We start from the raw sequence: 16,704 nt of genomic DNA on the forward strand, positions 1-16,704 counted from the left end.
AAGATTTTATTTACAGTTTTATTTATAGGGGATACTCATCCGTGGATTTATGTGGAACATGCTAGCTTAACACGACTTATCTGATCCATGTGTGTTTGTGCGGGATTGTGGGACCCTGGTCAGCTGAGAAAGCAGCCCCAGTGATCCCGCAGTCCAGCTGCTGCAGAGCTCACAGCTGAAATATGGATCTCTAGTGGGCTGTTGGAAAGGCTTCATGGCCAGGGGCCTTGGCACGGAGGACAGTGGGGTCTCTGAGGGAGGGGGCTACTCACGCGTCAAGGCCTCGTTAGCCAGGAGCAAGCTGCGCCTCTCCCCCTCCGTCCTGGTGCGCTCGGCCTCCAGAGACGAGGCAAGCTCCTGGCTCTCATACAGAGCTGTCTCCAGGGACTCCTTCTCTGCTCTGGAACACAGCGGTGAAGTGGTTTAAGCTCTGAGAAAAAACACCTTTGAACCACGAGGTGTAGGTCATAAAATTCAATGATCCATCATGAGCATAGTTTCCAAATAAAACCATGTTACTTAAAGACTCTTGTTACATGTGACTTGCTGGGTTTCACAAAGTAAAATCTGCTTAAAAAGTCAAAATGACCTTGAATACACATTGGCAGTGAGTCTGACTTAAACAAACACACACAGACACACACACATACACACTGGGTTGTTTATGATGAGGAGATTTACTGACTTACATTCATTCCCTACACTCTTAACCGTAACCGATACATGCTTAACCCCAGCTCTGACCCTGACCTCAACCAATGAAGACAGAAACAATTCCACTGTAGTGTGTGCTGAATGCAACTGCAGAAAACAAACTGGGGAAACTGGTTTTAAATCTCAGATTGGTCGCAAACATTTTAGAGGTCAAACCACATGAACAAACACTCATACACACAAACCCACGCGGACCTAAGTGCAACCAGCTCCTGCGTGAGACCACAGGCCTTTCGGTCAGCGGAGTTTAGCCTGACATCCAGAGCAGCCCTGTCCTTGGCCAGCTCCTCCCTGTCATGGGTAGCTCTCTTTAGGGCTGTGGTCTGCGTCTCCAGCTCCTTCTTGCACGCACACAGCTCCTCTGACACAGTCTGCATCTGCCTGTTGACCTGGAGACCGACAAACGGAGATTTTTAAAATGCCATCAACTAATCGAATCATACTTTTTCCTTATTGCACACAAAATAAAGACTATACAGAAAATTATTAAATTCATTCACACTTCATATCTGTATTGTCATAGCTGTGAGCAGCAGAAGGAGTATGGTGGGTATTTTGTATCTGTTGTATTAAGAACGAACCACCCGACCTCTGCGTGTTACGCAGCCACATTTTCTGTGCTAACATTGAACTCCAGATACCCCTCACTTTTTGCTGTTATGACGCATAAATTAAACAAACTTACAGCAATTCATGACAGTGTACAGGAACTGCAGGGCCATAACAAATGCACTGCCTGAAGCAAAACAAAAATGATTAGTGGGGTTATGATTTTTTTCCAGTTACCACTTAAATCATCGTGACACACCACAGGACCTATATGTAGCAAGGAAAGCAGTGAACTGGAAACGTGCAGTTGATGCGGAACTTTCTGAATCTTATTCAGCATTTATAAAAGATATACTTAGCAGGATTTTCCTAAAAAACGTATAGACTCATACCAAAGTAATCGCTCTCCATCATCACTACTAAACCAACAGAAGTATGTGGCAGTGTATTCGTCTGCAGAGACTCTGCCCTCTGCCTAGTTTCTCAGATTTTCTTTCTTGTTTCACTGTGTTCAGGATGTTCCTGGGCACAGTGTGCAGGTGAGGTCCGAACTTTGAAGGTAGTGACCAGGTGCCACACCGTAAAAAGCAGGCATCCAAGAGGAAGCATCAAAAATTGGGGACAAAATGCTGAAACTGGCAGTATCGTCAACAAAAAGTAGCTGACAATTCCTGCACAATATACCTGTAAAGTCTAACAAAAGATTATTGTTTGAAAGTACTGAGATTTTCCTGGGATTTATCTTTTAGTAATTCACTGAATTTGGCAGATTATCTAACTGGAAATTGCACTTGAATGCAAACATGATAGATCTGGTGAATAGGCTACATTTATATAGAGCTTTTCAACTTTACCAGACAAAGCGCTTTACAGTTTGCCTCTCATGCACCGATTTGCACCCATACTCAACTGCACAACTGCTGCCATACAAGAAGCTGGCCTTCCTGTCAGGAGCACCCTGGGGTTCAGTGTCTTGCTCAAGAACACTTTAACACTCGGAGATAAAGAGTCAGGGATCAAACAAACAAACTTGTGATTAAAGGACAACCCACTAGAAGGTCCATTATTTCAAGGATGAATCTCAGAACTATGCAAGGTGGCAGCTTTTAAGAGAATATCCTAAAGCCTTATAAATGAGGCAGAGAAATACAATAATACATTGGGAATGTTTCAGTGTTTTTTACCTGCTACAGGGGAACCAGTGAACACACTTTTTTGTGCATAGGGGGATTTATGTTGCAAAGTATCGAGCTCATAAAATACACAGATGTGCTTATATTGATAGTTTTGTTCCAAAATGTAACACACAGAGACAATTTGTCTGTACTGTGGACAGCTCTTGGTGGGATTGTCATGAATGCAGGAGGGTGGATGGGTCGGTGAAGATTCTCAGTCATCCAGGTCATGGTAATCCTGAGTGCTATATCGTAGGCAACTGGACTTGCTTGAGTTTCCTGGCTTTAAACTCTGTGACTCCACACCAGTCCTTTAGAACTGAAGACGCTTCTTGGATGAGAGGCGAAACGTCTTCAAGAAACTCAAGCAAGTCCAGTTGCCTACAATATAGCATTTAGGAGGGTGGATGTGGCGATGGTGCAACTGAAGGAAACATTTATATGGATACTATTGTGTCACTCATCTTTTATGGACTCTAAGTGGACATTAAACAGGGCTAGTATTTTCCTATTGAACGGATTGTTAAAGGTTTACAGCACCTGTCTCGACCCAACTGAGTATACCTTCCAATCAAGCCTGTCTCTTCTGACTGAGGTGGTTCTATAAGGCATTTATTCTGATTATTAGTGGAATATTAGGGTCCTTGCAAACAAATCTTATATAAAGCTCTTAGATAAAGCTCTGTTCTGGGACAGAAAAAACACGTTTACTGGGAGCTGTAAGATCTCAAAACTGTATGTCCCTGGCCTGTTACGAACACACTATCACACAATGTCTGGGTCTATTACGGGCGCCTGCAACTTCTAATATTTCACTGTAACTAATTCTTTGAAAAGTAACAATCGCTGCTATTTAACCCAACGAAAATGAACTCACACTGACTAAATATTGGCACATGATGTCTTTCAGCCTCTCCTCAGGTAAATAAATATCAGAGTAGAAGTACACCAATGTTTAACAATGTGAGTGGCGCCCAATAAGGGGATGAAACACGAGCTCCGTGCAGTGGAGGTCACGGCAGAGCTTATTTTATACACACATGATTTATTTTTACAGATAAGCTGTCTAAAAATGTTTGGACGGAATTTGTCAAATTGTTTAGGTTTGTTATATTCTAGCAGAGATCAACGCGGATATCCCAGTTTCACATTCGGAACAGATAACAAAACAGGAGAGGATTCCTTTCATTCTTCAGGGGACGAGATCTGGATCTGCTGAGGGAAGGATGGGAATACTTTAGGTGTTAATTTATTGGGTTTTTCACTAAACCCCCACTGGATATTATATGTCCATCTATTTATCTTTTCCAGTTCACATTTGTTCATGAAGATCCCTTGCTTGTTATGTCCCAAGTTACTCATAAAACACAGAGAGGGGCTCAAACTGCTCTCCGTATCCCATTAGAAAGAAAAAAAAAAAAACTATAGCAGATGTGTTCAGTACCTCCGATACATTTTAATGTGACAATGAGCTCCGTGAACCTGCTGAAAGCTATTAATAACATCAACATGGTTCTCCCCCAGGTGGAGGGAGTTGGGGGGATGGAGGCTGGATGGCCGGGGGTCTCTGACCTGGGAGTGCTGCTCCAGGGCCTGAGCGTTCTCCGTCTGCAGCAGGCTCAGCTCTGCTTCCAGCTTCTGGCAAAGATCCTGTAAGTGGCTGTGGGAGCTCTCCAGGGCCTGTTTGTCAGCGAGCAGATTCATCATGTCCTGTTGCACCCGTGCCGTCTCCTCCCTGGCTGCTGCCCGCTCCATTTCAGCTTCCCGTCTACGTTCACCGAGCTCCGTCTTCTCACCTTCTGTCTGGAGGGGAAACTGAAATATTTCACTTCTGTCCTGTTCAACTCTGCCTTCCATCAGTGTTACAGGGCAACTGCACCATGTCCACTATTTTTTAATTCAGTAAGTAAGTAAAGTTTATTTAATGTAGCATTTTAGAGGAATAAATTTGTTAAAAATAAGATCATAAAACTGTAAAAAACATTTAAGAGAAACAAACAAAAAATATAGCAACAACATACCTTAAAACACACAAAAATTACAAACTCTAGACTGTACAAGGTGAGACAAAGGCCCATTAGAATAAATGAGCCTTCAGCTACTTTTAAGGCGTCAACACAGACCGCAGATCACATGTCTATAGTGACAGTGTTCCACAGTGTCAGGGCCACCACTTCACAATGAAAAGAACAATCACCTTTTGCTTTCAATCGAGCACAAGGGACGACCAGTAACCTCTAGTCAGACGACCTAAGTGACCTACTGGTTATATAACGGTGGAGCAGGTCAGAGATGTACACAGGTGCCTGACTATGCACTAAAACCCTCTGAAACATGCAAGACCACCCGCGATCTTCGGGGTTCCCTCCTCACAACAGGATATCGGATTGTAAATTCTAAACATGTTGAGTATTTGTGATATGAAATTGGTGTTGTCAGGATGGACTTCCAGGCAGATTGTGGGATGTTAAAAACACTCTTAACGTACCTCACACTTCAAGAAAATCTGGCAGGATTATCTTTGGGAGCCATCAAAAAAATTAGGGCTTTGCTGAGTTTTGCATGTTGGTATAGTCACAATGAGTGTTTAATGACGTTGGCGCTGTCTTGTCATTGTCTTGAGTTAGTCAGGAAGAAGGTCTTTGAGAGATATATTCAGTCACAGTATTCATGAACAAAATCAACACTACTGACCTGGAGCAGTATACGATTGAGTTCCACCTTGTCTTTAGCTAAGCCTTCGCTCAGGGCAGCCATCTTGGCCAGAGAATCTTTAAGGGCAGCCTCCTGATTCTGCAGTTTGGTGAGGGCTAACTCATGAGCAGCACTCTGAGACTCCATCTGTGGAGCGAGGCATAAATATTAGATAGATTTATACCCTCAGGGAGAATCTAGTAAATCAGATCAGGCTACCTGGTGCAAACAAACAGCAGTCTACCTTGCTGAGCGCCAGAGCGAGGCTGGCCTTATCATCCTCCAACACCTCCTTCTGCAGGGTGACTTGACTCAGAGCCTCCTTCACTGTCACAAGCTCCCTGCGCAGATCTGAGTGCTTCCCTTCAAGCTCCTCCAGACTCCTCTCGCTGGGACACAAAATGCAACACATACATGACTCTCTCACATCGTGTCTTTGTCTAACACACACGCAGATCATTTATATAAACAAAATCCCTTAACAGCAATCTATCTCCACTTTGAAAGAAGGAGAAATGTTGGTGCCAGAGGCCAGAACTCTGAGGGAGTTACTTTTTTGCTGTATCGCATGTCCTGCTCCAATTTTCAGCTAATCAAATTTTTTTTAAAGCAAAAGAAACCCTGAAAAAAAGCTGTCCTCTTCCATGAGCGCAGTAATGCAATGTAAATCATTTACATTTTCATCCAACTGTCATCTGGGTACATTGCCGACTGGAGAATGACATGTGTTCCTGATCTGAACTGTAAACAAACGGAGCTTTAAAACAATCGCTGGTGACGGGGTGCGTGTTGTGTAACGGTCATTCTCCCTTGCTCGTGCTGTACCCTCTTTGGGCCTCTGTGCGCTGGCGTGCCAGCTGCATCCCCAGATCCTCTCTCTGCTGCCTCAGGAGGTCCCGCTGTCTCTGGAGCTCCAGTGATGAGCCTCGCAGTACCTCCAGCTCGGCACGCTGGGAGTCCACCTCCTGCTGCAGCCCTGACAGCAGCTTCTCCAGGCTGCTCTTCTCACTGTGAGACACAGAGGTACAGAGAGTTTGTTAAGGTCAGCTGTTGCACAATGTGGATCTTCATTATTAGAACACTTCATATTTCTAAAAAAAGAACCATAACAAACACTTCTCGTATAAATATTGCTTTTGGCGAGGTTTCAGTACATTCAAATATGCTCTGATAATGATGGTGAAGATTTTCTACTCAACCCCAAACTATAACTGTCATCTATGAAGGATGATAAAATGACGTATTGACCGATAAATATATAAATAAATATGTAAATAAATACATACATGAATAAACAAATAAAGTAAATAAACAAAAAATAAATTAATACAGTAAAAAATAAATTCATAGATAAATAAATAAATGTATAAATAAATACAGGAAAAAGTGAATAGCAATGGCGATAAATAAAAGAATAAATAAATGCATAAATAAATAAATGTATAAATAAATATATGAGTAAGCGAATAAAACCGTGAATAAATTTAAAAAAAAAAGAATAAATACATAAATAAATACAGACCAAAAAAATATGTTAATAAATAAATAAATGCATACATAAGAGCAGGAATAACTTAATAAATGCATAAATAAATCAATAATTAATAAATGTTTCGGTGTACCTTGAGCTGAGCTCCAGTGAGCAGCGGTATCTGTTGCTGTCTCTGAGGCTTTCCTCCAGAGCCTTTTTAGCCTCCTGACTTTCCCCCCTCACTTCCTGGATCTTCTGCTCCATCTCTCTCCTCTCAGTGTCTCTCTGCTGCAGGTGATCACGCAGTGTTTCCACCTGCTCCAGGGCGGCATCCAGACGCCCACGCAGGTCCTGTGGGATGTACATGGACACATTGTTTGAAGTGTGCAGATAAAGAAAGTAGAGTGAAATGTCATGACAGTCTCTAAAACAAATAAAACAGTGGTTCTCAACAATTTTGGCATTTCTGAACTTTTAAAGGGACAGTTCACCCCAAAATCTAAAGCACATGTTTCTCCTCTTCCATGTAGTGCCATTTATCAGTCTAGATTGTTTTGGTGTGAGTTGCCGAGAGTTGGAGATTCCGGCCGCAGAGATAGAACTAGATTCCACTCAGCTTGTGGTGTTTAAAGCACCAAAAAAATATATTTGAGAAACTCAATAGCAATGTCTTTTTCAAGAATGACCCGCTTACTCAAGATAATCCACAGGCCTTGCTGTAAGCAGTTTCATGTAGGAACTATTTTCTTTGTACCGAACTACACCCACCGACAGTATCACTGCCCAGAAGGAAACGTGCATCTATTCATGGACGAGAGGCTCATACTCAATACAGCATTAGATGTAAACAATAATGGCGTTCTCCTTGGCTGAGCTGTAATGTTAGCTAGCTTAGTAGTGTTAGGTGAGTTAGCAATAGAAAAGGCAGACATCTCTTCGGCCGATATCTCCAACACTTTAACCAAAACAATCTAGATTCCTAAATAGCACTACAGGTAAAAGAAAAAATGTGTATATTTGATTTTGGGTTGAACTATTCCTTGAAAATAAAGCTTTCTTTAATCATTTTATAACCTCTCAGATTTCTTTTAGCTTCCTACCTTCAGGTTGGGAGCCACTTGTCTAAAACATGTACAACGGCAAAAGAAAAGCAAAGACAGACACTTTAATTGAACCTGTGTTTGTTTATGATACTTGGAGAGAGCACTCTGCACAGCTATCAGCGTCGTGTTCCTCAGAGGAGACCGGCCATGAAGGGGTGAAGACGACAAACTTTCAGAGCCACTGCCATCACCGTCGCCACCAACCAACTGGGTAAGGCAGATATAATGATGGAGAATGAGACAAAACATGGATCTTCTGTGTGCTAACCTCATGCATGACCTCGGTCAGTGTGTGTTTTTGTTCTGACCTGGTGAACGTGACATAAAACCTTCTGCAGGGCTTGGATCTCTGTGTGGAGGACCTCCATCTCTGCTTTATCCTCTGTTCTCCTCGTCTCCTGAGCAGGAAACCATTAAGGTCAGATAAGCAGCACACATAGAGCAAGCCTGACATTCCCCAGACTGCAGCCCTCTAGACGAGGAAGTCGTGGAGTTTATCAAGCCCGGGGTCCAGACTACAACCCAATTTAACCACCCGTCTATCTACCACCTCCCAGGCATGATTCCCAGGGTCCCACCATCCTGTCCAGACTGATCTGCATGGTGTTGAGGCTGGAATCCTTCCCACTGTTCTGGCTGCGGAGGTGCTTCACCGTGTCAGTCAGCTCCAGGATCCTATACAGATAAATATGCATATAAATATAGGACACACAGACTCACGGTCTACTGAGACACTGAAGACACATGACTGACATGTACTCCTCCTCAGCCAGACCATCAACGCTATCATATTCTCTGCATAGAATTATAGGATTAACAATGACTTCTGATAAGATCAAAGCCAGCTGAATACAAAGGCACTGACATTTCTGCAGTCTTCTTTCCTCTGCAAAAGACAGAGGTCACTGAGAATAGCTTCTTGGGCAAGATTTTAATGATTAGACACTTTGCAAAGTTCTGGGGGTCCATATAAGGGATGAAATTTGGCTTGCCTTTCAATCATACATTAGGAAGAATTTAGAAATTTATTGGTTCTTTAACAGTTGCACCATAGATTACTTCACACCCAGGATTTCTATGTCAGTTTATGATACTTTTTTCTTCTTGACAGTCCTAGTCTTCGTCGACTACAATATGGAGGACAAAAAATGACATGAGTATCAATAAATAAATAAATAATGCTATGTCAATGCCATTCTTATGCCATGTTTGCAATCTTATAATTTTAATTTATTAAAATGATAATAAAAATGTATTTGCAAAAAAATAAATAAATGTATAAATAAATACAGGAATAAAAAATAAATATGAAAATAAATACAGTAAATAAATAAATGCTAAAAATATTATGGAAATAATTAAATAAATGTATAAATTAAAAAATAAATAAATGCCTCATTAACATACAGACACAGAAATACAGAAAAGATGTAGGTGTGCAAAAATGTAGAAATAAAATTAAGATATTTATTTGTGTCCTGTTTTAACTAACTTTTTTATTTATTCATGCATTTACCTATTTATTTCCATGTTTTTTTTAACATTTTAATTAATATATCTAATATATCTACTGATTTCACCATTTATTTATATCCATATTAATTATCAATTAATTTATTCCTGTAATTATTTATTTATTAATATGTTTATTTATTTATTTATCACTGAATTTATTTATATGTTTATTGATACTTCAGTCATTTCTTGTCCTCCATAAGCTAAACCAATTCACAGAGTGTAGAATAACATGGCTGTGGGGTTTGTGCTGTCAGTCTGAAGTTTTAAGTTTGGGGGCTGACTTAAAACGTTGTTAATCACACAGTTATTTTCATTAGTAGTTAATGAGTCCAACATTCATGGTGAAAAATGTATCGGCTTTTGAGAGATAAATTGAGGGATTTCTAAGTTGTTCTAAGTTCTAAGTTCCAAAAGAAAGGAGGGAAATGATACAGTCGATAGGCCCAGAGAATTCGTAGATGACTTCACCTGGAGTTAAGCTCAATTTTCTCTGCATCCCAGCGACCCTGAAGCTGCATGGCCTCTTTGAGCTTGTCCTTCAGCTGTCTCTCCAGTGCTGACATCCCCACACCACTAGAGGTGCTCTCCTGTGTTACTCTGGCCTCTAAGTTCATGCAGGCAACATGCAGCTGCTGGCTGGCAGCGACACACTGCCCGCGCATATCAGACAGTGTCCTGTTGAACAGAATAATGTGCATCAAGATTTACTGACTGTATCATAACATAGGAAAAATCTGAAAGGGTAAGAAAACATGACATGCTGTTTTTGTTCATACGGTTGTGAGCCATTAGTCCGACTAAATAACTATCTGCTTGTATTTGCAAAGGATGGATGTCTATGGCATTTAAGCTCTGAGATCAGGGCTCACTTTGAAGTGTCTTCAGTTTAAATTACAGTACTGTACAGCTGTCTATGGGCTGAGCAATCATTGTTACAGCAAATGACTCTTCAGTAGTGCTTGCAGTGGTTCAACATGATAGAGGCCACGTCTTATAGAGATCAAGCTTTGCCTTGATGGATGATTTCAACAGTGAAGCGAGACACCTTAAGCCATCTGCCCCCCCAGTGAGGAAACAATGAGCAGGGGGACTGGCGACCCTGTTGACCTGTTCCACTTTGATCCTTGGCTGAGAGAGATGGATTCTGGTTGCAGTTGTGAGTGTGAGATGCAGGAGCGGTGGGGGTTCTTGTGGAATCCTGAATCGCTGGAGGGATTCTGGCAGTGCGCCACGCTCACCTGTCAGTCAAAGTCCTTAGCTGGGTGAAAGTACTCCGCAGGGAAGCAGCCTGGCGCCACAGAGCTCTGACACGAGCCTGTTCACGACTCAGCCGGGAGGCGCATGTCTGCAGAGAGAAGCACACAACAAGGGGACGAGGGTGGGTGGTAAGGGTTGCTTACAGCAAATGATGGCACCCTTCATTTTATTGTGATACCAAACAGATGCAATACTGGAACTCCTGGACTCACACTGGCACACATACAAATAATTGGATTTCCCTGAATCAACAGATGTAGCCCATTTACAGCACGAACGCCAGATTGTTTGCACAAAATTTTCCTCCCCCTCAGCACTTGGAATGTTTTCACAGGAAACAACAACTCAAAAATCATAGCAATGAAATGAACAGGGAATGAGAATGAATTGACAAAACTGGCCATGAATGGAATTCCTACCCCATGTGAACTCAACAGGACTTTAATTGCACAATCTCTGTACAGAAAGGGATAAACTTGAGCTTTCCCTGTTGCTTTTCTGACTCAAGCACTTCATTTTTGTGGTTTTTCTCACCTCTTGCTCTCTCCGCAGACGGGTATCACACAAGTCAACGTCTTCGCGAGCTTTCCACAAGCTCTCCGTTAGCCCCTGGTTGACAGTGCCTGCCTGCTCCAGTTGTTCCCGCAGCAGAGAGTTGACTTGGCTGAGGCTTGCACACCTGGATATAACATTATTTATTATAACATAATGACAGTGAGAGACCATTTGGCACTGCTCCCCTGACAAACGAGTCTCGTGACACCCTCCTGTAACACTTCCACAGCCCCCCATTTAAATCGCAGGCATATCACTCTTACATGTAGTCTCTAGATCCACCCTTGCCAACCGGAGGGCGAACATGTGAGACAATTTTATAACGTCTGTGTCAGCTTAGATGTAATATCAACCAGATCTGCTTGCTTCACAAAAACGTTTACATCATTCTCACACTAAACACCCACCCTGTTACAGTAAAGCACGCCACATTGACTGTGTTTACATGCACACTAATATTCCAGTATTGTTCCAAATATGACAAGAATCTGAAATTGATACATGTCATGTAAACAGCATGTTCCAAATCAGACCTTAGTCCAAATGTAGCAATTTCCAGTTAAGACATTTGTGATATGCCGATATTATTCAGGTTTTTAAGCATTATTTGGACATATTTGGAATATGGAATATTGGAATATTAGGGGTTTTTGACACAGTTTGCGATACACAGGATCTTGCCTGTTTACAGTCAGCTCTGTGTTCTGTATACAAACCAACCAGCCAACAGTTTGCAAGGCTGCAGTAGAGATACATGCCCAGAAGACAAGCCCAAAGTTTTGGTTGTTAGGTGGAACATACCTATTTTTTTAAACATTACAAAAGACTAAGGCATCAGCAGGTTTTCTGATATGTGCAAATATTGCAATGCAACCTTTTCTAGAAGGTGGTTGAAGGAATGAAAGAGCGAGGTGAAGTCTGTCACTGGTGGAAAGCTAAACTTAATTTTGAGGGCTTTAATGGATTAAAGGAATGACACATTATTAGATCCAGGGCGTTTTTAAAATCATTATTAGGCCTATTCTTATTTATTAAAATACATATATATACAGCCTATTTAGAATCTGGGTTGTTTATAAAACATTCAGGGCTGAAACCTCTGATGCCCAGACGTAACAATGCCACTGGAGGTTGGCGCTATGAAGAAGTGAGAGGTGGATCTGACTCTCAGACTGTATGACGCCTCACCTGTCACTGAATGGGCCGTTTTTTTGTACCAGGCTGTAAACTTGTTTATTTCTGCTGTAAATCTCAAGTGTCCATTTGACACAAAGAAGCAAAATGGCACAAGCTACTTCAGCTGTTTCGCTTTTCCATATTTAAATGTGTTAAATGACATGTTAGGGTATGTTAATTAGAGTCTGCATGGCTGTATGTAAACAGGAATATTAGTGGAATATTAATTTTCATTAGTCATGTAAAAAGCTTAGTAGAAATATTGACTTTTTAGAAATAAGGGCCAGAAACCAGAATATTTTCTGCATGTAAAAGTATTCACTGCTGTCTCTGGTTATCTGTCTGAAGGAAAGCCAAGCCCATGTTTGCAAGTATGGGATGATATCCTGTTTAAAGGGAACTGAGCAGCAGTAATCCCAATAATTAGCAGAAACAAAGTGGAGGCTGTAGGCCTAATCTCTACATTGCACTTACATTACAAAGTGCTTCAGTGGATCGAGCTCTGCAGTGAGTGATATTTTAGGCAGTAAAAACGATCAGGTCTCTGCCATGGGCATTTCAAATAAAGTTCCATAACTATATAAATCACAGGGCATTAAAACCTGGCCTCAGCTGCAGAGGTTGGCCCACACTTAATGTGAGGCATCATTAAAATGCTTTGGAGAAGAGAGCCAACATAGTCCCACTAATTTTCTCTGACAAATTGGATACTGTGATTATCTGCCAAGGGCAGGTTCTGCCTTCTCCCTGCAGCAGGGGCAGGGCAAACGCAGCAGGAGGAACTGCTGGGAACATCTCTGGTGCACACATTTCTCAGAAATATTTCGGCACGATCTCTGCTTCTCAACAAGAAACAGAGAAATAAAAAAGCAAATTCTAACAGGTTTATCCGTGAATTACTGCTTGAAGTCTGCAGCCAAATAGCGACTCCCTGCTGCTGCAGATTATTTCAGGAATCCGAACTTTGTGCTCTTTTTCTAAGACTCACAGATATGTATTACTTATGGATACAGAAGCTGTACACGTTTCTGCGGTGTCCATCACTCACCTCTTCTGCTCCTCCTCCAGCTGAGCAGACTTTTTCTGGATAGCCATGCTGAGATCCTGCTCTTTTTGCTGCTGACGCTGGGCTGAGTCCAGGTGAGCCTGCAGCTGAGCACACACACACAAAAACACACCACCACGACTGGCATCTTGGTAACACTTCAGTATTTGGTCGTGCTGTAAATTAGCAGTTCGCTAATATTTAGAAAGCAACACAATTACAGTGAAAATCCGCTAATCCAAACTCTCTGCGGAGGCCACTCGGCCAAGAATAATATTTGGATGAATTAAATACATTTAAATAAAAGCACAACTCTTATTCACGACATTAAACCCATGTTTTACCTTTAGTTATGCATTATTCCTTTACTGGTTGACTTTCATAGCTTGCTGGATTTAAACAAATGAGCATGAAGGATAAAATGATATTACAGAATTTTGAATGGAGATATAATGGCTCATTATATGTCCAAATTAATTATAATTACAGTATTTACACAAAAAAATGCTCCCATTAAACAAAGATTAGTTTAACACTTAAACACTGTTTTGTGTATTTTTGCAAAAATTAATTCTAATGATCAAGATTTGACAAACATTATGCAGTAAAATGGAAAACAGCTAAAAGAATAACAGTGCTAGCAAAGCAAATTTAGTTGATCAGCCAGTTCAAAAATATTTCAGGTAGGTTGGGCGTAAAGGCCCTGACACACCAAGCCAACTAGTTGTCGCTCAAATTTGAGCTGTTGGTGAGCATCTGCCATCCGAGTCGTTGTGGTGTCCCCCACTATTGCCCCCCGTCGGCCCCTGTCGGCCTTCTTTGGCTGATTCATCATGTTGAATTGGCGTAAGCAACGGTGGAGCCGGTCGGTGAAGAGGGAGTGAGACCAAAACTAACTTAAGGTAAGATTATTTTTCTTTAGCCATTGGGACAGAAATGTTTTGTGATGATTTGTTTTATTGGTCACTGGTTAACGTGCTAACAGCCTAACTAGCGTCAAGACGATCTTCCAGTTTCCCTCTTTGAATGAGGAATATAGATTATGGCCATCTGCTGGTGTGGAGAGTTATTTGTTCTCACACAGGAGCAGAACGTACGTGCTGGTTGGCCGAGACACAGGCTACTCCAGGTGATGCAGCAGGGAACTTTCACCACCATGAGTACTCTGAAGTCAGTTTGCTGTGTCTGGGCCTTAAGGAGCAGACTGGCCTCTAGGGGTACTTTGGAGTACTGCAGGACAGTGAGATTCATTTTAAATGTAAATTTAACAAACATCAGTCATGCATAATTCCTAAAATAAATAAATCAGTTCAATGCAACTAGAATGCCATCTTATGCTTATTGCATGATGAAAAGAATTGGTATGCCATGAATTTTGCATTGGTAGTTTAGTTTGTAGTTTAGTAAATCAGATGATGGCACAGTGCTTTATTGTACCGCTTCATATAGGCTTTTATTACTTCTTCTCTTTTTTACCAAAATTGTTTTGTGCTCGTCAGGAACAACCCACCAGTTGGGAGCCAGTGTTTCAGAGCAGTGGTTCCCACTGGTGGGTCGAGGTCCAAAAGTGGGTCCCGGGTTCCCTCTGAATGTACCGCAAGTGACTTGCAGATGTGTCAAGTTTGTAAAAAACACACTTTATTCTTAGGTACAGTGAATTTCAGGCACAGAGCTTTTATTTTGAAGTGCCATGTCCTGCTTTAGAGTGAGTGACTAATGGAGAGCTCCTTCACAGAGATGGCAAACTAGCTTGACAACATGGCCAACCACAAGTATGACACTGAACGTCTTTATCTGTGTGGACCTTGAACTAATAACTACGCAGAAGTCTGGACCAGTTGGGAACCACTGCTTTAGAATACCCTTTAGACTTAGAGCTTGAATATTTATATTTAAGCAATACTGCTTCTTGAAGATGATGCAACAGTCTAGACATACCAACAATCTCATCTTCTCAGAGTCCGAGGTCTTCTCCAGCACCTGCTGTTCTAGCTCCCCACACCTCTTCTTGTACTGAAGAACCTTGTATAAAATCAACATAAGGTGCACAGCTGAACTAAAGGAACTTTTTTTTTTTTTCATGTAAAAGTTTTTGAATTGTGAGTTCTATTTATTTACAGTCACCTTGGTCTGAAGCTTCTGGACAAGTTGGGCTTGTCTCTGCTGGGCCTCCTGAAACGCCTGCAGTCTTTGCCTGTAAGCTCTCTCCTTGTTCAGGGATCCTGGTGATACACTGTCCTGGTCTGAGTCCACTGGTGACGGCAGCATCAGCATCTGATCGAGCTGGGTGGAGCAGAAAGACACAGGGTGGTCACGATAACAGAATTTAAAACTTTGACAAAACACTGGTATAACAAGACAAGGTCAAAACCTAGTATATGGCTAGACCTGAATCTGCTTTTACATCTGGGACCTCCCGTCTACGATGGGCTTGAGATGCACCCTTGTCAAGGACTTGGCTCAGATTCCGGGGTTACTCTCTTATCCTGAAGTCTCCTTAAAGAATCTGATCCTGTTTGATTTGGAGGTGGGAGCCTCTTGCGACCACATGCCTTTGCTGACGTCAACCCCAGCATGATTTGAGCCCTGGACCTTCCACATGGAAGATGAGTGCTCTAACCACTACACTAGGGAAGCCCCTAGTGTAGTGCTATGCCATTGTGCCCGTGGCTAGCTGGCTATCTAGCTAATTTACCACGCCTTTATGCTTCTGTTACAATGCTCATAAAAAATAATAGTTGTCACTCATCTGATGATAGCGATGTGTTAGTGTGTGGATGAAGCATTCCTGTAGTGGCTGGCTAGTTAGCTAGCTAGCTTGCTAATGTCCGTATCCTGTTACGCAACACTGGTTACAGAAAACAAGGAATACAGTAACACATAACTGTCAGCACCCATGTCTCTGTCCATCAGCTTGTAAGCACCTATTTATTTTGAAAGAGCAACAGCCAATGGGGAAACACCAACTTTGATGTCATCAGTCACTGACCAATGGTGTAACTTCATCACTCACTCAGTCATTCAGGGACAGACTTTCATCTTTATAGGGCTGACCTCAACTCTGCAGTCCAGCCAAACAGAAAAAATGGCCTAGCATACAAAATAGGATATACATACACATATATATTTTCTTAATTAATAACCTGTACACAGCGCTGGTACAGAAAACATCACTGAACACACACGCTTCCAGTCACTTTGTGGGTTCACTGCTGGTGAGAATGCCGTAACAGACACAGGGCCATCTGTGCAGCATTGAGTTTAAAATCGTGTTATATATCTGTTCTTTACATCGTCAGTACTTTCATTACTAGAACATGTAATTAGCAGAGGTTGTATTGTTTTAAACATGCGGTGTCGAAAAAAGTATCCAAGTACTGACAACCGCAGTAACAAATGACCTTTGGCAAGTTTGACAATGTGACAGGATATTGCACATTGCAGTAA

The 16,704-nt window shown here is 41.8% G+C and overlaps 1 protein-coding gene across 1 annotated transcript in view; it reads right to left on the reverse strand.

Annotated features, from left to right (window-relative positions):
• crocc2 (ciliary rootlet coiled-coil, rootletin family member 2) overlaps positions 1 to 16,704 on the reverse strand; it is a 51,509-nt gene that overhangs the window by 17,617 nt on the left and 17,188 nt on the right. Inside the window, exons 4-19 of the mRNA XM_033621208.2 lie at positions 15,382 to 15,540; positions 15,196 to 15,279; positions 13,261 to 13,364; positions 11,016 to 11,160; positions 10,463 to 10,569; positions 9,693 to 9,899; positions 8,285 to 8,381; positions 8,015 to 8,104; positions 7,779 to 7,913; positions 6,755 to 6,954; positions 5,958 to 6,140; positions 5,377 to 5,521; positions 5,133 to 5,279; positions 4,011 to 4,241; positions 910 to 1,103; positions 273 to 400 (exon numbers count right to left, since the gene is read on the reverse strand). Of these exons, the coding sequence (XP_033477099.2) occupies positions 273 to 400; positions 910 to 1,103; positions 4,011 to 4,241; positions 5,133 to 5,279; positions 5,377 to 5,521; positions 5,958 to 6,140; positions 6,755 to 6,954; positions 7,779 to 7,913; positions 8,015 to 8,104; positions 8,285 to 8,381; positions 9,693 to 9,899; positions 10,463 to 10,569; positions 11,016 to 11,160; positions 13,261 to 13,364; positions 15,196 to 15,279; positions 15,382 to 15,540 (2,356 nt within the window). The remainder of the gene's footprint in view (positions 1 to 272; positions 401 to 909; positions 1,104 to 4,010; positions 4,242 to 5,132; positions 5,280 to 5,376; positions 5,522 to 5,957; positions 6,141 to 6,754; positions 6,955 to 7,778; positions 7,914 to 8,014; positions 8,105 to 8,284; positions 8,382 to 9,692; positions 9,900 to 10,462; positions 10,570 to 11,015; positions 11,161 to 13,260; positions 13,365 to 15,195; positions 15,280 to 15,381; positions 15,541 to 16,704) is intronic.

Source organism: Epinephelus lanceolatus, chromosome 6 (assembly GCF_041903045.1).
Source record: "Epinephelus lanceolatus isolate andai-2023 chromosome 6, ASM4190304v1, whole genome shotgun sequence".
Classification (NCBI taxonomy): domain Eukaryota; kingdom Metazoa; phylum Chordata; class Actinopteri; order Perciformes; family Serranidae; genus Epinephelus; species Epinephelus lanceolatus.